The 25,951-nt window shown below is 38.7% G+C and overlaps 1 protein-coding gene across 1 annotated transcript in view; it reads right to left on the bottom strand.

Moving 5' to 3' along the window:
- Nucleotides 1-25,951, bottom strand: part of FANCC (FA complementation group C) — a 76,763-nt gene that overhangs the window by 31,797 nt on the left and 19,015 nt on the right. Inside the window, exons 4-5 of the mRNA XM_050913299.1 lie at nucleotides 2,652-2,771; nucleotides 1,801-1,865 (exon numbers count right to left, since the gene is read on the bottom strand). Coding sequence (XP_050769256.1) covers nucleotides 1,801-1,865; nucleotides 2,652-2,771 — 185 coding nt within the window. The remainder of the gene's footprint in view (nucleotides 1-1,800; nucleotides 1,866-2,651; nucleotides 2,772-25,951) is intronic.

Genomic DNA, 25,951 nt, shown 5'->3' with positions numbered 1-25,951 from the left:
CTTTGACTCTGAAGACCAACAGAATATGCACAGGGGAGTCATACATTTAAAACGTAAGACACAATTTGAGTATATATTCTATATTAAAAATATCTATCCTTATTTTGCTTTTGTTTTTTAGCTGGAATATACTTAATTTACATGCAATCAAAAGGATCTACTGATGTATTCAAATACAGTAATTTTTAAAGTACTGACAAAAGACTATGATCTGCATTTCAAGGCCAGTGGAAAGGCACAAATTACATAGTGAAAAGGCATGATCCTGTCAAAAACAGTGACAACAGTAGCATTAGGCAAATGTATTCCCTTTTTTAAGGTCACAGATTTTGGCTTAATTCACTGTATTTATTCTCACTGACTACACCTAGACATGTGGAAACACACCGCACACCGTTGCAAGGTAATTATTAGCATCTGCTGATAATCTGGATTGGAGATCTGGCCAGAGCACATTGCAATTTCCTTCTCAGCCACTGGCTCACACTTTCATCCTTAGAAAATCAGGCCAAGGAAGCAGTTAAAGGGTGGAAATACTATATGCTTGGGTACATTTAAAATAGTTGTACACGAAACACGCTGTATTGCCACAGTACTGTTTGGTACCAGATCAAGGAACTAATGGAAGGAAAATGAGAGATTCCTTAAATAAGCATGGACAAATTTTATCATTAATAGCAAGTGCAAACTAACTGCCATTGTTATCTATAACTATCACTCACACAAACGGGAAAAAAAATTCCTTTGGAAAAATTTTTTTGCTTTTTCTCATAGTAACTGCCAGCTAACTTTGGTTGTAAGGACACACATAGCAGCCAACATTAAGATTATGAAGTTCATGAGGTTCAACAAGGCCAAGTGCAAGGTGCTGCACCTGGGTCAGGGCAATCCCCAGTATCAGTACAGACTGGGGGACGAATGGATTGAGAGCAGCCCTGCAGAGGAGGACTCGGGAACACTGGTGGATGAAAAGCTGGACATGAGCCGGCTATGTGCGCTCGCAGACCAGAAGGCCAACCATATCCTGGGCTGCATGAAGAGAAGCGTGGCCAGCAGGTTGAGGGAGGTGATTCTGCCCCTCTACTCTGCTCTGGTGAGTCCCCACCTGGAGTACTGCGTCCCACTCCGGAGTCCTCGGCACAAGGAAAGACACGGACCTGTTGGAGCAGGTCCAGAGGAAGGCCACAAAAATGATCAGAGGGATGGAACACCTCTCCTATGAAGAAAGGCTGAGAGAGTTGGGGTTGTTCAGCCTGGAGAAGAGAAGGCCCCGCGGACACCTTATTGCAGCCTTTCAGTACATAAAGGGATCTTACAAGAAAAAAAGAGACCTTTTTCCAGGGCCTGTAGTGACAGCACATGGGTCAACGGTTTTAAACTGAAATAGGGTAGATTTAGATAAGATATAAAGAAGAAATTCTTCACAATGAGGGTGGTGAGACACTGGAACAGGTTGCCCAGAGAAGTTGTGGATGCCCCATCCCTGGAAGCATTCAAGGTCAGGTTGGACGGGGCTTTGAGCAACCTGATCTAGTGAAAGATGTCCCTGCCTGCAGCAGGGGAGTTGGACTAGATGATCTCTGAAGGTCCGTTCCAACCCAAACCATTCTATGACTCTCAGGTTAAGTATAAATTCTTATGTGAAGTACAACTTAACAAGCTTGTCCACACCTGAAATTGTCTACATATATATCCAAAACTTTCCAACTGAAGCGTAAGTTGCCCAAGACTGTAAAAAGGTCCTCACTGAACTGTAATAATCCAAACCAAAACATATCAAAATGTTTCGATAACACCTACCTCTCCTGAATGTTAAGTCCATTGAACTGATTTCCTCTGAGTTCTGTTACTAATGAAAAGACCATCTGTTAAATAAAATAAAATAAAATAAATTACACATACTGCAAATAAGCAGACATCAGTTACATGGTTCTCTGTGTGATTGACATACTGTAGAGATTAATAACGTTCTCTGTTCACTCAGTTTGATTTTTTAATTTTTTAATTATTGGTGCCAAATTAAAGCTGTCCAGATCACTGAATAAACTATGCTGCAAAACGTTTTTTGAACATACATTATATACCTTCCACATTTGAAAACTAAGAAGCAATTTATTTTAGCTCTGCTCCCCCAAGAGTTGAGGCAAAAGTTTCAGGAGAGCACTACTAATAATTTTTATATGTTTTATCTAATTTAAGTCCACATATTATGAAATATTATTCCGATTATTTTTATATATTAAATGTAAAAGACACTTTTCCTAAGATTTAGGGCTCATCTGCCATTTTAAATGCAGTGCATACAGTCAAAGAAAACAAAGTTACGTTCTAATACACAAAATAATATACATAATTTAAACTTCACAGGGAAAAAAATTAATGATAGGGCAGACTTTTTTTGTTATAACACAACAGCAACAGGAATTTTGTTTTTATGAACATCTGTTACAGTATAATCTAATAAAAAATTTTCTTGTTTGTCCAGAGATCTCCCACTTCATTTTTTCCCTTAAAAGGCTGTAAAAGTAACTGAGGTAAGAAAAGATAAACAAAGTTCAGTCCATGTTTCTTATAACAATGACAGCTCCATGTATGTGCTTATAAACTGGAGATTTATTATTAACAAAATCTCAATTGCACAAAATACTTACATTTTTAACTAAGTGACAATAATAATCTGCTGACGTGTAGCCAAGAGTTGATATGAATGTACTGGTTTCAGCTTCATTACTTTCCCACTTAGAAGAAGAAAGGAGATGGCACAGCAAGCTCTGTGAGAAACCAACAGAAGGGCAATAAAAAAAGTATTACGCTACAACATGCTGTGTAAAAAGAACTCATTGCTATTGAACTATATCTGGGGTAAGTTCCATTGGTGGCCATTTTACACCATTGACACAGAAGAGCAGGTAGCTCCCATCAACCACAAGGAAAATGCTGCAGCTGCTACAATCAAACGTGGGTTCACACACCACATGATTTCAGTAGTTGTGCAATAGCAATGGAGGCCATCTGTGTCAAAACCAGACGGACCTTAGGTAGGTTTCAGTTCTCTGGGAGCCATTTCAGTCTGATATCATCTGGATAGCAGTAGTCACGTTGTGACACAGTAAAAAACTCACCTGCAGTCTTGATCAGTACTGTGATCAAGAAGAGAAAGCATGAAGGTAACATTTACTTTTCCGTATCACTCCTTCAAGAGGCCTCAGTGTTTTTGATGGGATTCAGGGTCTGGCCTCATAATTTAATTTGCTTAATTTCCTCATTATCTTGAAAAGATAATGATAAAATTTTAGTTTGACATTTACTTCTCTACTAATTTCACTATGGAATGCTTTAAGTCACATTTAATAAAACCTTTTTAATACATCATATAAAAGTCAAAACAATCCTTTGATGACAGATTCAGAGTAAAGTCATATTAACACATCTGATACACTGGTTCTGCAAGCATGTAGAGAGGACTGAACATAGCACTCTGGTTTCATGCTTTACCAGTCCTTCAGCGCTATACTACAGCTCTGCTGTCTTTTGGACAGATCTTACACGCCAGATGAAATCATTTACGAAAACTGTTGTATGAACTCTTGAGCAGGTTTTTGCATCCTGCTGTCATAACTGAGCAGAGGTAGTTTTATGTTGCTTATCAAATGATCTGCTCTGAATTTGTTACAGTTCTCTTTTCTTCCTGTCCTCTATTGCTACATACTGATATAACAACAGCTATGTTCCCTTTACAGAGGTTCATTTCAGGGCTTTATATATCATTGACACTTAAAGTATAAACTAAACTACACTTCGTATGGCAATAAGTAGAAAACTCTTTATAACAGAGGGGCAGGATTAGCAACCACTGAAAAAGACCTTCATTTTAAAAATATGTAATTAAAAGGGAAGTTCAGACGAAAGCTCTGTGACTTCCATGGTCTTAGGGTGTTTCACTCTACATACTCTTTTTAAAAGAGGGATCTGATGAAAGATTCGAGACTAAAAAAATAAAAATCAGTTAGCTTGTTTTCTGCTTTCAGAAATCCAAACCAAGTATTTATGCAAGCTTTTGTTGAACATCCCTAAGCAACTGCTTCAGAAGTCCTGGAATTAGATGTATTCCATGTATTCCATGTTTGATTAATGTGAGAGAGAAGATACAATCAGCAGAATCACACCAGAGGTCTAAGAAAATTCATTACTATCAAAATAAGTCACAAGCATTTGGGATACCTTATTTATCGTACTTCTGTTTAGAATTATTTTACTACCTTGCAGACTTATGTTAAATGCCTAAATATCCTTTTCTTTCATTGTAAATCTTTTTTCTTAAATAGCCCTCAACAGGAGAAACGGCTGTTTTACTGCCATGCAGGGACTTCCCTAAAACTAAGGAGGAATGAAAATGCTGTGGCAACTCAGAGTTTCAAAGAAGTAATTTACATGCAACTTTTGCATTCTTAAGAAACAGACATAAAAAGGTGAATTTTCAAAATGTACACGCATCTATATATGTCAAAAGTGAAGGCTAAAATCTATTAAACAGTACAATCTCCAACCACCCCTTAATCAATATATTAGTATGGAACCATATATATTTTTATTGTCCTTTGCAACCATTACTGAAGTTAAAATTTGTTTTCAGAACACTATCACAGGTTCAGACAAGTAGTTCCTACAAAATAGGACAGTTTGCCAAGTAGAATGAGATAAGGGATCAGACTGCAAGCTGAAAACAAAATAAAGGAGGAGTTAGCAACAACAAATCTGGGAGCCACTTCTGCTAGAGGTAAGGAGGGGGCTTGAAAAGTATAAAGTTTGTTGGATTGCTCAGTGAAAGACTTGCAAAAAGCTTCAACAGTGAGAAACATAAGAAGCTCTGAAAAGGATTTCACAGGTTGACATGGCAACTAATGACAGCTAAATGAGGGAGTAGCTTAAAACCCCACATACCCACCTGTAACACTACAAAATATATTATCTAGTGACCCCCTCTGTAACCAGAAATTTCCTAAGGATAAAACTAATCAAACACTCTTTATGCAAAGAGTAATTTAAAAATTACTTTCCCCCTACCCTTGTGTAACAGTCATTGTTAACCAATCAATACAGGAACAGACAAGACAAAATTACTACACATCATCAGAGTCTGCATACGGCCTGCAACACTTTCCTGAGTTTTTTTGTTTAGTTGTGTGCTGGTTTTGGCTGAAGTAGACTTAATTTTCTTCAGACTAGCTAGTATGGGGCTATGTTTTGGATTTGTGCTGAAAACAGTGTTGATAATGCAGAGATGTTTTCCCTGTTGCTGAGCAGTGCTTACACAGCGTCAAGGCCTTCTCTGCTTCTCTCACCACCCCACCAGCGAGTAGGCTGGGGGTGCACAACAAGTTGGGAGGGGACACAGCCGGGACAGCTGACCCCAACTGACCAAAGGGATATTCCATACTGTATGACGTCATGCTTAGCATATAAAGCTAGGGGAAGAAGAAGGAAGGGGGGGATGTTCAGAGCTATGGCGTTTGTCTTCCCAAGTAACAGTTACACATGATGGAGCCCTGCTTTCCTGGAGATGGCTGAACACCTGCCTGCCGATGGGAAGTGGTGAATGAATTCCTTGTTTTGCTTTGCTTGCGTGTGCAGCTTTTGCTTTACCTATTAAACTGTCTTTATCTCAACCCATGAGTTTTCTCACTTTTACTCTTCCGATTCTCTCCCCCATCCCATCAGGGGGGAGTGAGCAAGCGGCTGTGTGGGGCTTAGTTGCCAGCTGGGGTTAAACCACGACAAGTTGGTTGGTTGGTTGGTTTTTTGTTTGCTTTTCCTTTTCTGAGCACTTTACTACATCCATGCTAGGATTTTGCAGATCACTTCCGTTATTTTTTTGGAACACACAAAACCTCTGAACAGCCGGAAGGGAGCAAGGGGAACAGGAGTAAGGAGATACTTTAGTTGAGATGAAAGGAGGTATTAGGTATGTATAAAAGAAAGGTATGTATTCGTCCTGGTTTCCACTGGGGAAATGGAAATATCCCAATGGATACACAGTATCTGAGTGAAAGTGAAAAAGTGATACTGGCAGCATATGAAGGAGTTCGAGCTACCTCGGACGTGGTTGGTACTGAAGCACAGCTCCTGTTAGCACCCCGACTGCTGGTGCTGGGCTGGATGTTCAAAGGGAAGGTCCCCTCTACACATCATGCAACTGATGCTACATGGAGTAAGTGGGTCACACTGATCACACAACAAACTCAAATAGGAAACCCCAGCTGCCTAGGAATTTTGGAAGTGATCACGGACTGGCCAGAAGGCAAAGATTTTAGTATATCGCCAGAGGAGGAGGTGACGTGTGCTGAAGAGGCCCCACTGTATAATGAACTGCCAGAAAATGAGAGGCAATATGCCCTGTTCACTGATGGATCCTGTCGTATTGTGAGAAAACATCGGAGGTGGAAGGCTGCTGTATGGAGTCCTATACGACAAGTTGCAGAAACTGCTCAAGGAGAAGCTGAATCGAGTCAGTTCGCAGAGGTGAAAGTCATCCAGCTAGCTTTACATACTGCTGAATGAGAAAAATGGCCAGTGCCCTACCTCTATACTGACTCATGGATGGTGGCAAATGCCCTGTGGGCGTGGTTGCAGCAATGGAAGCAGGGCAACTGGCAGAGCAGAGGTAAACCCATCTGGGCTGCCGCATTGTGGCAAGATATTGCGTCCCAGCTAGAGAACCTGGTTGTAAAAGTACATCATGTAGATGCCTACATACCCAAGAGTCGGGCCACTGAAGAACATCAAAACAACCAGCAGGTGGATCAGGCTGCTAAGACTGAAGTGGCTCAGGTAGGTCTGGATTGGCAACATAAGGGTGAACTATTTATAGCTTGGTGGGCCCACGACACCTCAGGCCATCAGGGAAGAGATACAACATATAGATGGGCTCGTGATCGAGAGGTGGACTTGACCATGGACACTATCGCACAGGTTATCCATGAATGTGAAACATGTGCTGCAATTAAGCAAGCCAAGTGGTTAAAGCCTCTTTGGTATGGAAGATGATGGCTGAAATACAAATATGGGGAGGCCTGGCAGATTGACTATATCACACTCCCACAAACCCGCCAAGGCAAGCGCCATGTGCTTACAATGGTGGAAGCAACCACCCTATGGCTGGAAGCATATCCCGTGCCCCATGCCACCACCCGGAACACTGTCCTGGGCTTTGAGAAGCAAGTCTTATGGCGACACGGTACCCCAGAAAGAACTGAGTCAGACAACGGGACTCATTTCCGGAACAATCTCATAGACACCTGGGCCAAGGAGCATGGCATTGAGTGGGTATATCACATCCCCTATCGTGCACCAGCCTCCGGGAAAATCGAGTGATACAATAGATTGTTAAAGACTCCATTGAGAGCAACGGTGGGTGGGACCTTCAAACATTGGGATACACATTTAGCAAAGGCCACCTGGTGAGCCAGCACTAGAAGATCTGCCAATCATCGGGCTGGTCCTACCCAATCAAAACTTTCACGTACTGTAAAAGGGGATAAAGTCCCTGTAGCGCGCACAAAAAATATGCTAGGGAAGACAGTCTGGGTTACTCCTGCCTCAGGCAAAGGCAAAGTCAAAGGCAAATCCATTCGTGGGATTGCTTTTGCTCAAGGACCTGGATGCACTTGGTGGGTGATGCAGGCGAATGGGCAAGTCTGATGTGTGCCTCAAGGGGATTTGATCTTAGGTGAGAATAGCCAATGAATTAAATTGTATGATTTTAATTGCTATATAACCCTGCCACTGTATGGCATCACTACTGTAGTTGTTTTATGCTATATCAATGGTGTTACAGTAAGAATCACCCAGATTAATGAAGAATGAACTTTGATAAAACCCAGTGAAGCGCAGTAGTGATGGAACCAGGACTGACTTCAGCATGCAACAATCCAACACTACACACCATCCTCCTGCTGCGCCTGATGTCACCTGCCCGCTGCACCGCACCGAAGCCCGAATCTGCTCTGCCAACTGAGATGACTTCACACCATCCCTCCTGCCCAGACAGACTGTTATGACAGATGGAGCCCAAAGTTATGGACTGAATGAACTCAACAAACATTTTAAAGGGACATTTAAACGGACATTTTAAAGGCCTATAGATTAAGGGAATGATATCTGTGTGTATATGTATCAAAAGACAGGAAAAGTGGTGATGATTAATTGAAAAAGTATCGGAAAGTGTGGGACCTGGACATGACATAGATGGTATAGAATAAGGGATGGATACTGTCCTGGTTTCATCTGGGATAGAGTTAATTTTCTTCCTAATAGCTGGTATAGTGCTGTGTTTTGGATTTAGTATGAGAATAATGTTGATAACACACTGAGGTTTTCAGTTGTTGCTAAGTAGTGTTTATACCAAGTCAAGGATTTTTCAGCTTCTCATGCCCAGCCAGCAAGAAGGCTGGAGGGGCACAAGAAGCTGGGAGGGGACACCGCCAGGACAGCTGACCCAAACTGGCCAAAGGGATATTCCATACTGTATGATGTCATGCCCAGTATATAAACTGGGGGGAGCTGGCTGGGAGGAGCAGATCGCTGCTTGGGAACTAACTGGGCATTGGTCGGCAAGTGGTGAGCAATTGCATTGTGCATCACTTGTTTTGTATATTCTAATTCTTTTAGTACTACTATTTGTCATTTTATTATTATTATCATCATTATCATTATTTTCCTTCCTTTCTGTCCTATTGAACTACTTTTATCTCAACCCATGAGTTTTGATTTTTTTTTTATTCTCTCCCCCATCCCACTGGGTGTGGGGAGTGAGCGAGCAGCTGCGTGGTGCTTAGTTGCCAGCTGGGGTTAAACCACGACAGTATTAAAGGTGAAAAACATCTAGAATTCAGCTATGTCTTATATATTTCATTTTACAGTTGCTATTGCCAGTGCAAAGCCTGAGACATACCAACAGGCAACAAAGATAAGAAACTTGGTCACAATAATTTAAAGCTTTTATCTTTTAAGGTTTAAATGCTTTCTTTGGTCCAAAACATGTCCAGAAAGTTCTCCTTCTCTCTAGAAAATGTAGCTCATTTACTGCACATAATTCTGGTTGTAAGTGATAATTCTTTTACTACTATATATTGCATTAGCAGAGAGCTGTCTGAAACAAAAATAGATATTGACAATTCACTCTTACATTTGACGAATGGACTGTTAGATAGATAAGGAATTGGCTAGATGGCTGCGTCCAAAGAGTTACAGTCAATAGCTCAATGCCCAAGTGGAAACCACTAACAAGTGGTGTCCCTCAAGGGTCCATACTGGGACCAATACTATTTAATATCTTCATCAATGGGATGGGATTGAGTGGGACAGTGGGATTGAGTGTACGCTCAGCAAGTTTGCAGATGACACCAAGCTTCGTGGTGCAGTTGATTCACTTGAGGGAATGGATGTCATCCAGAGGGACCTTGACAGGCTTGAGGAGCGGGCCTGTGCAAAGCTCACAAAGTTCAACAAGGCCAAGTGCAAGGTCCTGCATCTGGGTCAGGGCAATCCCCAATATCAGTGCAGACTGGGGGATGAATGGATTGAGAGCAGCCCTGCAAAGAAGGACTTGGGGATACCGGTGGATGAAAAATTGGACATGAGGCGGCAATGTGTGCTTGCAGCCCAGAAAGTGAGAGACACTGGAACAGGTTGCCCAGAGCAGTTGCGCATGCCCCGTTCTTGGAAGCATTCAAGGTCAGGTTGGATGGGGCTTTGAGCAATCTGATCTTGTGAAAGATGTCCCTGCCCATGGCAGGGGGGTTGGACTAGATGATAGTTGAAGGTCCCTTCCAACCCAAACCATTCCATGATTCTATGATTTGTGTAAGGCAAACTGTTTCTTGAAAACAAGATGCTTTCAGCTATTCTATCGCATAATCCTCTTATAACAGTATACTTCTGTGTAAGTACACAAATGGTGTGGAAGGGGTAGTATAATGGCCAGAAATAAAGCTTATACCTACTAACCTCCAACTAAAGACAATTATTTTTTTTCATATGATTTTCCAGCCATTTAGCAGGTACGCTGGATAAGGCAAACCCAGTACTTGCGAGAAACCCAATTTTCCAGTTAGAGCATGGAAAGATAAACAACCAAATGATTCCAAGAGACAATCTCTAAAGAGAAAAACTGACTGAGAACAAAAAGATCATTAGGTAATTATTTTCTTACGATATTTGTCCATCCTCTTTCAAGCTATAAATCATTAACTTGATTATCAAAAATACAGCATAAAGCAGGAATGGCTAATTTTTAACTAAATGGCACCAAAAACTGTTGTTTTTACCTCAAACTTCAAAGTTCACAATGTTTAAATTCCAGTAATGCTCAGATCTAAAGGGACTGTAACAGCAGTTATTTCACATCATACTGCAGAACTTGGTTAGAACCAGCTCTGAGACCAAGTGTAAAACAATGTTTTCTTACATGTAGGTTTCTCCTTTCACTTTTGAAATCAACTCTTTCAGAAAATACTATGGAGAAATATAGTTTCAGGAGATTTTCTCACAGAGGTTCTTACAGGATGCTACAGAAATATTCAAAACTAGTAATAGGTTCCATTATTGCATTATGAAGCCCCCACAAAGCATTTTGGAAAAGAAAAAAACATAACATTTTATATAGCCACAGTGGATTCCTGGGGTCAGAGAGATCAGTAATTTGAGGCTAACGACTTTCAAGGAATCATTTCAAACACAATAGAAGGTATTCAAGTATACGATGGGAAATTTGTCAATACTAAATGCACTCCTGTATTGATGATCTCAGTCATGAATCCTAGCCTACTCCAGCAAAATAGTCAATCTGAGATCTACATAATCGTCAGTTATTTCTGGCAGTAGATCAACTGCCACTCACTGTCTAATCCACTAATGCCATATTCTACAAGCCAGAAAAATGGATGAGTCTGTGGCTAAAGTGCTGCATTCAGAAGGAAGAATAACAAGCTGTCATGATTCTGGAAAATGAAGAGCAGTCAGGCATACTGTGATATCAGAAATTATTTCTTTCTTGATTTCCCTCACCATTGATTAAGTAGGAAGCAGAACGGAAACCACCTTGGTTCTAGTTGCAAGAGAATATATCCATCCCCATAGCCTTGGATTAAAGTTCTGCAACATAACGCCTTTCAGCCTGAAACTGAATTAATGGATTTTTATAAAGCCCTCACAATGACCAACTTCCTTGAACAACCTTGCCAGTGGCTTTATTTTATTGATGCAATTTGTACTGAGTAATATTCTAGCTAACTTAATGTAACATCCCCTGCTGCACAGAGATTTCTAATACCTTTAACAGGCAGATAATCCTAGGAGCATTTGCATGAAGACTTAAAATATTTACTTTATCAGCATGAACACAGTGCTTCATATCTACCAGGTTTTGTAGTGGAGGATGCCTGATTTAACATTTACTCTTCTGATTTACAGATTGGCTACAAGGCTGTCCCTTATTAATTCACTCAGGGAAAGTGGAGGGAATGAGAATAGACTTGAAACTAAAGAATTCTGAGAATACAAATGGAGAAAACAAGTCACTATGTTTCCTGGTTATCATCCACCTGTATCTAAAGAGGATTAAGCAACTGAAAAACATTTCCTACACATCACTTTTCAATTAAGCTAAGCCAACTCTTTTGATACTCCTCTTTAAGTAACGAAGGCTGATTTCCATGTGCTACAAGGGATTTGCTGAGTTACTCTATGAAATTCGTTTCTCAGAGACAATCATCTCTTGGAGCACATGTGTCTATGAAAGCCTGGAAATTATTTACCTGGAGTAGAATCTGCCCCTCCACTAAGATAAGTAGCACAGCACCGGGCAGATACCAACTCAGCTAGCATCCACAACTCCAGAAAGGGGGACGAGGTCCTTTAGTCTTCTGATACTGCCTTTACTAAGGAGGGATCCAAAAGCTCTGACACCTTTTTCCCCTTCTTTCTGTAATAGGAAATATCTTCCTGCTCATGTCGATGGGGAAAAATATAGAAGCCTGAATTAAAGGCACAATTACCTCTGAAATTAGACATCAACACAGAAATAGCACTTGATTTTTATTACAGGACCACATCACAAGTTTTATGCTAGTAACTGTATTTGTGTAGCAACTGTCCTGGAATTTACAACACAGTTTCAAAGACATTCCAGGGGAACCAGATAAACCAATTTGTTTCTGGAAACATCTCAACATACTCTCTCCAAAGTATTTATGATTCTGAATGTCCTCAGAAGCAGATGTGAAAATCAACAGGGGCAACATATTTTGGAGAGAGGAGATGGATAGTTTCACTGGGATGAGCCATTTAAACCTGGTACTGATTAGGACTTCCCAGTGACACTACTGGGCTCTTTTTGCCAACTTGGATGAGTCTGTCAAAGCAACAAGTAGAGCAGGATGGAACAGAAGGACCTATCATTTATCTGAAAGGATGTTTCTCTTACTATATTCTCCTTGAAAACACAGAATGCCATTATTTTTTGAGAAAAGATCATTGATGACATTTTGCTGAAAATTATGATCTATGTGAATTTGTTGGAATAAGTACAACACGGATACTCAAGGGTAAATTTCTGAAATCTGGTCAAGTAACAGGTTTATTTCTGACCTTTCCATCTGCTTTGACGGGAACCAGATTTCCTCAGCTCTGCTAAGAAAAAGCCGGTATAATAAGAAAAACTAAATCTTATTCAGAGGAAGCATTAGAAGTAAGTGCTATTTCCTCTTTGCATTTTATCAGATTTTGGAATGAGTATTTCTTGTACGGCAATGATTTCAAGAGTCTGTACATCAATTTTATTCTTAGGTGTTCTCTGTACAGTCTGTTCTCTGTACAGTCAGATGGCCCATTGCTTTCAACGCAGGTCTAGAAGACAAAAGATCAAACTCTATTTCCAACCTGGCTTTAAAAATACTTCAAAACTGTGTAATCAATTACAACATTAATGATAAATTAGATAATATGATTTGCAATCATTATTAAAAAAATAAAAATGCTATACAATAGGTACGATTTCTGTCTTTAAATAGGTAGGTTTCTAACATCCCAAATTACTTCCAAAATTATTTAAACAGAGTCCTCAGGAAGCAAGGTATAGACATTGCTCTGATTTGTTCAAATGTAAATTAATTTGTTTGTTTGCTAGCTTTCAGCAGCTCAGTCCAAACCAAATTCCTGCAGATATTTTTTAGTAATATTTTCTTTAAAATCCTGCCTGAAGGCTTAAGAGTTTTATTCTGTCCCATACCCTCTATATTAAATGATCGACAATAAAACACAAACAGGTCTGGTATTTTTAGAACCTTTTTACTATGAAATAAACAGCCAGTCCTGGAGAATCGTAGTGGCTAAGTCTGTAAATGACAAGGCAGCATGCGCATTCAGAGACTGTCTCAACACCAACTGTTTATGAAACCAATTCTGTGAGTAGGATGCTGACATGACACAATTCATATTATTTCCACACACTTATCCATTCATAACAAAGTCTGTGACTTTTAATTTTGCTTACAAGACCTCTTGCTCACTTGCTCCTTAGTTCCAGGAGAAGATAGAAAATCAGTTTTCCACAAAACAAAACCAAAATGTAAAAGAAAATAAAACAGTAAAACATCATACAAATTTAAACATAGTGTAGCTTTCAAAGTACTGTTTTACTCTAAACAATTTTGTTTTCTCAACATTTTATAAAAATTTCAGTGTATAAATTAGGGGAAATTATATGGCCTATATTTGTTAACAACTTAATTATTATCAGTATGTAAGAGTGTATTTTATAAGCTAGTAAAAAAAATTTCTTTAAGAACTTACCATCGATAACCTAATCAAAATCTCCAATTTCTGCTTTAAAATTAAAATCGGTTAAAACACATTTCAGATAGACGAAATGTTATACTACCCACACACATACATTTCAATGATTGCTAGTCAACACAACCTCCCACTTTACCAAATTAGGCCAATTTCAGTAACCACTCAGAGGTTTTGCACAAAGAAATCACTTCAGTTTCAACTTAACTTTAAGAAAGCTTAGAATATTCTTCAGTAATTTACTGGATCAGGGCCAAAGTGCCTAAGTATAGGGTGGGGAGGGGTTTTCTTCCTACATTTCTTTCTGACATTTTCTGTCAGGAAGTTTTTTTGTTTCAGCACAGTTTAGGGATACATGCATTTATGGGATGGTTTTCATTAGCTAAATTCTATACCAGCACACTAAATAAAATTATTGGCCACAAGTACATGTTTAGGAGTTATTGGAGCTTCTCATTTTTCTCCTTATTCACTTGGAATGACAATCTGACATCTGCCCACATCTAAATATCCACTGATAACCATGAAAGACTAGTTGATGATAAACAAATTATTCTGCTAAACACTCCTATGGAGACAAGGGTCTTGCCATTTAAGCATGTGATCAAGTTACAGAAAATCTATAGGTAAATGACTAGACTGAGTTAATATTACTTTAGAGTTAAAAAAAAATCCAGGAATAATATTCTTTCACAAAATTAATGTTGCCAGATGCACAGACTTCATCGCTTTTCACATATTCCCCGACAGCAAAATACAGATTCTTTGAAGTTCTCCACACTGTACCTGATGCAACAGAGCCCTTCACCCTGTTCTGTCCTTGAAGCATGTAAGCAGGCTCACCTTTAGTTGGTGTTTGCAGTAAAACGGCTCAAGCGCTCTTACCTTAGGCCAATTTCCTTAACTTTGCTTCAACAACCGTAATTGCAATTTGCTTTACAAAAAAAAGTAATAATAGCAAAACCACACAAAGGGACCATGAAAACCTACTAGAAAAACTTAACTGAAAAAAACTCAAAAACCCATTCAGACAGATATGTTTTTTCTTTAGAAACTAATGTATGCTATGAATTGGGTTAATCTTGCTGATATACGTAGCTTATTAAAAAGACTAGGCTCATATTCTACCTCTGTTTCTTAAAATGGAAGAAAAATGTTACATACTTCCATACAATTCAAAACAAACCTGATCCTAATTTCCAAATGATATGCAGGGAAGAAAATTATGGGAAGGAAGGGGAGGGGGAAGCTGCATTGTTGTTCCCTCACCAATTCAAGCTCAGTTAACTTCTGTGAAACTAGTATAGGAAAAACATGTTGCACTAGTACTGTGGCTAAGACCACACAACTTTTTAATGGATGAGTTCCAAAGTCTAAGCTCCATCTGCAAATCACTAACAAAACCCTTGGAAATCATAAGAAAGAAGCTAAAGAATTGTGAGGCTGGCAAGCTTCGAGTCTACACTTGGCCTCAGACAGGAAAAACAGTTTCAAATCTTCTCTTTTCTTTGTCCTTTCTCTTTAAGAAAAACCCACCTAGAAAGCACTATTACTCTTTGTATTAAAAAAGGGGAGACTTTTGCTGCTGAAATAAAACACACATTTACACTAACTTACAAAAGGAAATTCAATAGCTTTACCAGAGTCAACCATAAATCTTTTTTTTTTTTTTTTTTTAGAGCCCTCTGGTTTAACTAGCCAGAGATTTAGAATTAATTTCCCTCTTCCCTCCACAATTTTCAAAAGCCAAAATGCAAGCTTCCCACAGAAGATTCCTTAAATCCACAAAAAAAAAAAAATTATGTGGAAAAGAGGGATGAATAAATTTAAGTTTAGAAAGAGTGGATGCATCATAAAATTGTTTCACTTTTAGTTTAAATCTGCGAGTTCAGTAACTTCTAGAAAAAAGATAATCCCAAACTTATGCTTTTTTCAATAAATGTGTGTGCCCAATGTCAGATTTGTAGACTTCCGATACGTACACATTGCAAATACCCAAAGATCACCTAACCTAGGATGATATTCAGGAAAAATTAGTTTTAGTCACTTGGTTTTGGACTTCATAAGTATCAAGCTATTAAAAGCTTAAGGGAAGAAAAATGTTCACTGAACTTTTTAGCAAAAAAGCACAGAATATGCCTATAATGGTGATGCAACAACTGCTGGTCACTAATTATACTAGGTTGAGCAAAAATATCTAATGCCAGTAGAATTTCTTCAGAGACCTCTTTTTGTTTGTCAGTAACAAATCATTATTCTTTACTAGAGCCACCTGGCACTACTGAAGTGCTCTGAGAAATGTCAGCTGGCTAGCGAATTGTGACACTTGCTTTTGAAGCTCAAGCAGCCTTGCAGGAAAGCAGAATCCTTAGTTTCTCATTTTGTTCTTTGAGATACTTAGCTTTTGTTTATTTTGGCCCAGAAGCCAAGAAATTATTTATATTCATGTTAGCTTGGCATTGTTAAAGAATTATCTATTTGAAAAAGAAGAGAGGTCTGTTTTCCCCCAGCCCATTCATACTACCATACTATTTTTAACCAGAAGAACATGGTAATACTTTCAAATTTGCAAACACTGCAAATTCTCTTAAATCCTACTAACGCAATTATCTATAGGTGACTAGAGAAGGTCCAAATAAACTTAGAAAGTTGATTCACAAAGGGGTTAGTGAGAAGGCTAACTAACAATTTAGGTGTATAATCTTCAATAAGTTAGAATGACCAAGAACTCCCTCCAGCTGACTTTCCAAAAACTGAAAAACAACAACAACAACAAAATACTGGCAGTGAACTCAGGAAAACTTCAGGACAATAAGCATCAGAAATTGATTATGTGCTGCGTATGAAAACCCATCTTCATTCTTAAATGTTCTCTCACTGCATTAAAAAGAGCCAGCCCCAATCTCTTCTTGTATGAATATCTCTTAACATCTTCAATCACCCTCCAGTCCTTTATGAATAAAATTGTTTTAGAATATATTCTATTAGAATTCTTGAATATATACTATCACTGTATCAACTACTTCCTCATCCTTGATTGATCGGTCAATTCCAATTTTCACTGCAATCTTCCCTCTCCCCCAGAAGCGACTCACTCTAACCATACCTAAGAATCTTGCTTTTTAACCTACTAGAGGCACAACTGTATATTAGCAAGTTTAAGAGGCAGATATGTCAAATCTTAAGCAAGTATTGCTGGGAGAAGTGGGTTTCCCTAGGTGTGTACCCAGCATAGTCACGCACACTTCAACAGCTGCTGCAGCTCAACAAAAATGTTAAACAATGGTTCTGAAATCACTCCATCTCTGACCCACGTATTTTGTGTATGCACAGGACATACACACCAGGGACAGGAATAAAGAGGGCCAGCAGCTCTGAGGAGCCCGTTTCCCTTTCCAGGTTGGTACCCGGGACACAAACAAATTGCACAAAGGACTGAGAAAAGTGCCTTTATCACTCATTACTCCCTCGGTACACATTGCAAAGCAAGCAGACTTGGTTCTCAAAACTGAATTTTAACCAGTAATTTAAAAGTTGAAAGGTCCCTTATCACATTAGGAGTTCATTAAGTCATTGGGCTCTAATTAATGATGTCAGATCTTAAAAGTGTGCATATATTTCATTTAACAGTCTTTTGCTTTCTGTTTTGATTCAAAGGAAAATTGACTTTCAACTATCAGTTACTAGTGAAAGTTAAGATGTTTCTTTCAAGCTCATTTGCATACTTAATTCCACATATGCCTAAATACAATGTAAAAACTCATCTATCAAAAAGTATCCTTTCACGTCCATACACTTATATAACAGAATTAGGGTATCTGTCCTCAACTGCAGCTGTTTTACATACTCCAAAAAGGCCTGTAAATGCTGTGTAAGTATTTGCATGACACCAAGTTTAGCCATTTAAATCTATTTCATGAAACTCAAGATTCCAGATGAGTATATGTCAAACATTAAGGAGGTGAAATCTGCTTCCAAAGCAGTAAACTGGCTGCCAGGTAGGAAAAAAAAAGAAGTTCCTCTTCATTTGAGTTGGAGGAAAAGTGCTGTGCTAATGGCTAGAGCGACAGTAAAACATTTCAGAGAAACGGTAAAACAACACTGAGCATCGAAGCAAAAAAAATTGGGAGAATGAAAACAACAAAGATGAAAGGCTTTTAAAAAAGGATTAAACACTATACAGTACTTAATATAAATGCAGAGGTTAGTTCTTATTGCCAAAAAACAACAAAACATTCAGGTTTTAAAGTAACATATATTTTAACAAAAAAAAACCTCAAAAACAACTTTTTGAAGAGTCTATATATATTACATTAGGTACTATTTACTGCAAGCAGAACTGATCTGGTAGGAAGCATGACCTGTATGGTTACGGCTGACAGAAGCAAGCAGCCAAAGGAGGGGCGAAGGGAAGCTATACTTTCTCAAAATTAAAAACCCCTAAAAGTCTGTGGAATGCTGTTTACTTCAGCCCTGTTTTACAAGCAGTGCTGCACAGAGAAGGGACTGACTGAAATGTCTGCAGCCTGTGGCCACCCACACTATGGGAAGCACTATGATTAAAGAGAGTGCTGCGTTCTTGTATCTGCCAGCAAAGTCTGCTCCATGCTGTAATTATTATACTTGCAGTCTTCTTATAATCTATTGCATCTGTTGTGGCAAGTCCCCTTACATTGTCCAACAAGAAAACTATTGAACATAAATAGCAAGTTATTTTTAATGTGCACAAATGGATTGAAAACTGGATACTTTAAATACTTCTCTTTTAAGTTTACGAAAACATTTTGCCTTATAGTATAGCCAGTGCCATAGTGAAAGCAGATCTACCACTGAAATACTCACTTTAACCTACTTACCGAAAGATATAGCCTGACACATCACCCTTTCACCCCACATCTTTATGAGATAAGTCTTTGCTTTAGAACTTTAAAGCACAAAAACTATGTGAATTGTGGATTAGACATGTATCTAGAGAGCACGAAAATATTACAATTCCATCTGTCACTTCGTTAAGTGATTACACACATTGAACATTTCCGATGACCCTATGATTTAAATGCATTATAACTTCTCCCTTTCTCTTTAAGAATGTTTAATATTTCATAGTAACAGTAACTTTGAAAACAATAAAATAAGCCCTAAACATCAAAATAAGTAGCAGCTCTCTTAGCAGAAAATTCTGTTTCAAATTCTGATCTCTGCAACAAGTAGTAAAAAAGTTCAAAACTTATATTCCATGCATTCTCCTGATGTTGTTTGGTGCTCTATCACACACAATTAAGCAGTACAATGCTGTTGTTGGAAGCACAACACATAGCTGTTGCTGTACTCTTCCCTACCAAATTTATGAGGCAGTCTGTACCATTTCAACAATTTTGCCAGCAGTTGGCTGCACAGATGCTCCTGTGAAAAGCACAGATTGTCTACTGGCTATAAATATGAAGTGTTACACTAACCAGTGTGCCACCCCCTAGCAAAGGAGGGAAGAAGGATGTACCAAAAGCAAGGCTGAGCGAAAAAAATCAAGGACTGGGTAAAAGCCCATTTGTCTCCACCCACTCCAGACCACTTCCTGAGGAAATGTCTTTAGCCCCTCTTTGATATAAACCTTTGATTAGAGGCAAGGGTAAATTCCACATACAGTGACTGAGGAAAAGTGCCACAAAGTGCCACTCCTGAAGGACCAGGGAAAAATACAGAAAAAATTAATAGGAAAAGTATAAACAAGATACATACTTTAATCAACATCAGATGTCTTTCATCTGAAGGAATACACTACAGTCTTTGCAGTGATCAAAGTTCTCGATCATTATTTGCACAGGTTAGAGGAGGAATGACAACTCCTCTTTTCCAAACATACCAAAAAAGCCATAAGATCCCTAAAACCACAAGAGTGAGTCTCAGAAAGTGATTAAGTAACTTTGAACTACTTTGGCCTCCAGGAGACTTAAATTTTCCATTTCTCTCTTGGACGCATGCCCCCTGGAACACAGACTTCTCTCTTCCCACAACTGCTAGGGAAAACCAGATCCCCTGCTCCATGCCTCCCCTTCCCTTTTAAACTGGCATTCCCTTCTGATTATTATGTATTTTAACTATGGTAAAATATTTCAGTGATACTATCACAAAGATAAGAAATAGCCTAAAGCAACTAGTTAATTTATCTTAGTCTGAATATTACTAAAATTAGTGTTCTCCCCTTAGAAGCAGGAAACAACAAAACCAAAGTTTCAACCGTTATATTTGTAATAAAACCATGCTAAAACCTATGCTCTATGACGCAGATTCTTTCTTCTCTAACTTTCTCAGTAATAAATAGCAGGTGAAGTATGTTCATAATTTTAACTCAAATATCTCAGTTCAGCTTTTAATCTCCCTCTTTCAAAACTGTCTAGATAAGAAGGAAAAAACGTGTTTCTCAGTATGACCTCTAGCCATTCATAAGCCTTTTAATAGACGCATTACTCATATATGTCATTAATATAGCATTCTTATCTCACAGAGACATCATTTATTGTAAATCCAACATTATTTTAATATTTTTCTGCATCAAATGGTCTTGCCCCAGTGGAATGACAAATGACAAATGATTTAGGCTCTTCCTAACTTAATAAAGCAGACTAAAAAACAGATCTTGAGGTTCACTATAATTTGTGCACTAAATATCTTCTTCGTGTTACCTTAAATTCCCATCTCCTAGAAAAATGCGAGCTTGTAGATTCGCTTTTATAAAGACAAGAGAATACTTAAAAAAAAAAAAAAAAAGAGAAAAGCTTTTTACATTATATTTGGATTATTCTTAACATACCATGTTCCTTCCTAACAACATTTCCTGAGGTGTTCTTAACCATCTGACAAAGCGTGCATATAAATAAAAATAATACGTAGTGAGTTTTATTAGAAGACAAGTATATTGGCCACAAAATCAAATCAACGCTTTTCACCTAAGAAGAGCCTATCATAATTCCAGTGTACAACCTACATCTTCATGTATAAATTAATGCATCTGTATTAAAGTTGGTAATGTTAGAGAGAGAATGAAGAGATGGAACACCGTCTCCTTAAATCACAATGATCTGATTTATATTAAACCAAGCTTATAAGCAACAATAGTAAAAACAAGTCAAAAAATGTTCTTTTATGATGGTCACACTCTCCATTAATGTCATCCCTTTCCTTCTAAAAAATACAGAGTACAGTGCAGCTGCAGTTCTTTGAGATGTGCTGGCACGCCGACAACTAAAGGGCATGACAACATCAAAAAGGCATTCAAGGAAAAGGGAGTGTTTTGCAAAAAGAGACTATCATACCCTGCCCTACCTTGTGGTAGATGTGTGACCTCAAAAGGGTAGTATACACCCTAATAAATTCAATTCCTTCTAGAAAGAAGTTGGTAAGGAAGTCAGTAAATGTTTAATAGACAACAGCTCTTCAGGTTGTAAAGAGAAAACCTTCTCTCACTTTTGAGTACTTACCTGAATGCAAATTTATACTGTGGGAAACTTCAGTCTAGTAGAGGATCTTGGAGTTGTCTTAGAAAAAGACATTCTGCCAAGGATGGTATTGTTTCAGGGAGCCTCCAAGATGACCTATCGTTTGGTGAAGGTATGAACAGAACTTCAAGTAATCATCCCACACATACTGGAATGAGGCCCAACTTCTGGTGGAGTGTGCCTGGATCACCTGAACACTTTTGCACTCCTGCAGTATTCCTAACAGAACTCATCATCTTTGCAGACATTTTCTTCATATAAGCACTATGCCATGTTTATTTCAGCAACTGAAATAAAACAAATGGGGAGAATAACAGAAGTGTTTCCTTTTTTAAAAACCTAAATGTGAAGAAGTATTAAACATGACTTTTGGAGAAGAAAACAGCCAGGTGAATCTGAGCCAAATATACAGACAGGAACTACAGCTGGGCCCAAAGAGACTAAGATACGCAAACACCAAACCACCACTGATCCTGGGGAGAAAAAGAGGGGTGTGGGGGAGAACGTATATCAGTCTCTGACCAACAGATGAGGATGGGAACAGTAAAAAAACCAAGAAATTGAGAAGTTCTGGGCAAAAGGATCTCTTGTCCATTACTGAGGCAAAATGGTTCACCTCAGGAAAGCCAGATCCTGGGTCTCCAGCTCATAATCTTGTAGCGTAAAGACATCTTCATAAAATCAAGGAGAAATGACAGACAAGTGAGTTTGATGATTCACAGCATGAACTACTGCCCAGCTCAGAGAAGATCACGTTTTATCATTCTTTTTACTTAGGCAAAATACTTTAAAATGTTACCCACTATCATCTGGTTACGATGATCAGCAGACAGGGATTACAAACAGCCTTGAACTCTTGAATGGTAATATGAAAACTTCTCTTGACAGGAGAAAAAAAACTTTAAAACTGTTCATCGACTGTGAAATAGTCTCCCTGCTCAAAACTAGGTCACTATAACAATCATCCAGACTAAAGAGGCAAAAAGTGAAACCAGCTCCCTTGACAGATGTTGAAGGGCTCACCATCACAGGAGAAAGGATATTCCTGGATGCAGAAAAGCTGACTGAGTGGATTAGATATTGAGAAACCAATTGTACATTTGAAGCTTAAAGGACCCCAGTGTGAAGTCTTGTATAAGAAGTAAAGGCATTTAACTCAAACTTTCAGGTGAGATTCTAGTCTGACAGTACAGACTTAAGTCCTTCCTAGTGGGAAAGTAGCCATGAAAGAACTATGCTAATGGAGACCAAGTCAATTCTAAAGTCTCCCTATTACTTCAACTAAGTGTATCAAAGGAGAATACATTTTTCACTGTTTACCTGAAGAACCATGATGATCAAAACGTATGACGTATATATGAACCTAAGCTGCTGAGGCACTTTCGCATAGCAAGATGTCTTGATGGAAAAGAATAAACCTCTCAAGATACCCACTGATAAGAGGAAGACTTTCACAAAAACCACTGGTGCTAAGGAAAGCCAAACATCTGATCATAGGCATGAGCTATTATGAAGCACTGGTACTTACAGCAATAAAGTGTTCATAAGCAAATTTGAGATTAGACTTTGAAATTCTGTCTATGTGGCAGAAAAAACTGCTCGATTACAAAATATATTAGTCAACCTCTCTCTTATTTATTGTGGTGGCCTGTAATGGCTACAAAGTACCCCACTAATCAGATCAAATCAAGTCATGTAGAGTCCCTATGTGGACCTCTTACTTACCGATTAGACCAAGCAGAGAATGGTTGGATGGAGAACATTCTCTGGGGTTTCATCTTTGAGGGATTTGGAAAGTGTCTGGAGAGCAGATAAAGCACTTCACTGTCGCACACTTTCCACACCACAAGATGCTCCCTTCATCTACCAGAATACTTCCAGTTCCAGTAAGCTTATATTAGATCACGACATCCCAGAATCAGTTTATTCTTGATGTCTAATGAATGCACTCACCTTTGTGTCTCAGACATTAAATCAACAAACTTTGCTTTGGCCAACTGGGAGAAACACACTGTGACCCTTGGGCAGAAAAAATTCACACATAATAATCTGTTTCACTTCGTCACTAAAAGTCCTTTCTATCACCATCTATAGAGCTGTTCCCACAGTGCACAGATCGGCTGGTTACCTCTTACATACACACGGCAACTGAAAGATATAGGAAAATTAACTACTTAAGCCTTCCTAGGACTTTTCATGCAAAGTTTTAGAAACTGTATTCCTAGGTCTTCTAATTCACATCTGCAGAAACTTCACATTGTATCACTCAAAAATAATTCAAGGCAAAAGTAAGACTGAAAGAAATCTCAATCAGAAAACAAAGCAAAAAAAAAAATCACTAGTGTGGCAAACCTCAAAAACAGCCTACTTATTTGGGGCCCACTAATATACTATATAGAAGAGTAATTCAAGTGCTATACATATACTGAATATGCTATGGTTATAAAAAATAAGTGAATAGGGAAAAAAACTTCATTAAATATAGTATCTTATAGGGAAGTTACCTCTGGGAAATAGCGCAATAATCAAAGTACTTTTATTTTTCTAAAAAGTAAGTAAATCTATGCCTGCTTGATTCTTACTTGACTTGGCCTGCAATTTCAGCTTCTGAAATAAGCCTCAACAGATTTCTTTGTATCATGTCATATTCATTTGAGACCAGTCTAAAACATCTCTGTCAGAACTAAGAATTCTTAAACCTGTGAATAAGCTTTATTTTTCTCTTTTAATATATTTTTTGCAGTGTCTTAAAGGAACCAACATGACAAGTCTTAAAGAAACCACCAGAGTACTGCAATACCCTCCCTTTGCCGTCTCAAATGGAGAGCAATAATCAGAACTATGTTTTTGTGACCCTCTGAACTAGTATTCTTAAATTACATTCTCATACTCTTAAATTACATTCCCTAATGCTACCTCTAACAATTACTACACATGGTATATTTGAAACAAGACAAGTTTAATTACACAGGAACAGAAATACCATAAAAATAGCTTTCTATCTAGCTAGTATCCTGTCTCTGACAACAGATAAATGCAGAAGCCTTAGGAAAACTTGTATGAACAGAGCAGGCATCTAGTTGTATCTTCCTTATCCTTCCTTCCTAGGGGTTTGGCTGCCTGTGCTCAAGGCCAGCTGTCACACAGTGCTGTGTGAGCAAGAGTTGTAAGAAGCTGGGTGCTTCTGGCTTCACTTGGGAACTGCACTTAAGCATAGGCAAACAAGGCTTTTGGTCCTTGCCTGAGCTATGTTGCAGCCGTGACTGTGGCTGGTCATGCACTTCGCTGCTCTGGAGCCTGACGCATGGCCATGACCTCCCAGCTTGACCTTGGACCTGCCTCATCACTGTGAACCTGGTCTGGCGACCACTGGACTCATGGCTGACCCTGGTGATTGTCACTGGACTTGCTCTGCTCTTCGTGTGCAGCTGCACCGTTTCTGTGTACCGCCACAGCCACACCTGCCTTCCAGTCACCTGCAGATGCTGGCTCACCTTCCCCCGTGGAGCAGCCTACCCTTGGCGCTCCCTCACACCAAGTGTGTCAGTGTCCATTTATCTACACTCAACTTCCTCTGTCATGTAATGGCCTCAATACTCAACCTCACAAGGTGCCACTAACGTCTTCTCCATTAGCCTCTGTCTTGAATACTCAGACTTCACACAAATTGAAACAGTTGATCTACACTTAAGATTCGCCTCGCTGAGATTTTTTCAAATGCTTACTGGATTTTCCAGTAAACAGCGATTCTGTCCAAGATCTGAATTCACCTTTGCAAATGCTATATTTTGAGCTGAAAAGTATTTGATTACTAAATCTATCCTCAGACCTTTTTCCTGAATGGCCACAACTGGTTATTATCATTTCAGCTGAAGATTGACTTCCACCAAAAAAAAAAACCCCAAACATTTTACTGCATGAACTGAGGCCAGTGAAACAGTAGGAGTTCTTACTCTTGCTTTTGTTAGGCCCATGATACAAACAACAGCATTTTCCTATTTTAACTGACATGACTGCAGTGATACCATCTCTGGTTTTTTTCACAGATGGTCACAATAATTGAGGATTTTTTTTTCTTAAATTAATCCCTTCTGTTTCTCAAACTCTTTTCACGAACTGCACAGAATGCCTATTAAACAGTTTTGCACAACGATACACTTGTAAGGGTGGTTCAGGCAGCTTGATTAAGTGCATAAACAGCATTCTGAAGACTTTTTATACAGTCCATCCACATATATGATACTCTTCCTCTTAGTACAATCTGTCTTGCTATACACTTCCCCACAGGTATGTTACATCTATGCAAAGGCATTTTTGCTTGATTCATTTAACTCAGAAGTTCTGCTTCTTTCAAAAATGGCTTGGAGCTTCTAACCATATTCTTTTATTGTTGGGTTTGGGTATTATTACTATTATTTTCTTCCAGATTCATAGAACTTGTGGATTTTTAAAAACACGTTGCTCTGTTCTGGTGACACAAACTGACTGCTGTATCCAACCCAAATGACAGCCAAGGAAACAAAAGCAGTTTTCCCTATGGAGAGGGCTGAACTTGAAAACGTTTGCTCTGTTTTTCTAAGAGCAACCCTGATGTTACAGCAAGCTTAATA

Source organism: Gymnogyps californianus, chromosome Z (assembly GCF_018139145.2).
Source record: "Gymnogyps californianus isolate 813 chromosome Z, ASM1813914v2, whole genome shotgun sequence".
Classification (NCBI taxonomy): Eukaryota; Metazoa; Chordata; class Aves; order Accipitriformes; family Cathartidae; genus Gymnogyps; species Gymnogyps californianus.
This window is presented reverse-complemented; position numbering and strand designations above follow the sequence as displayed.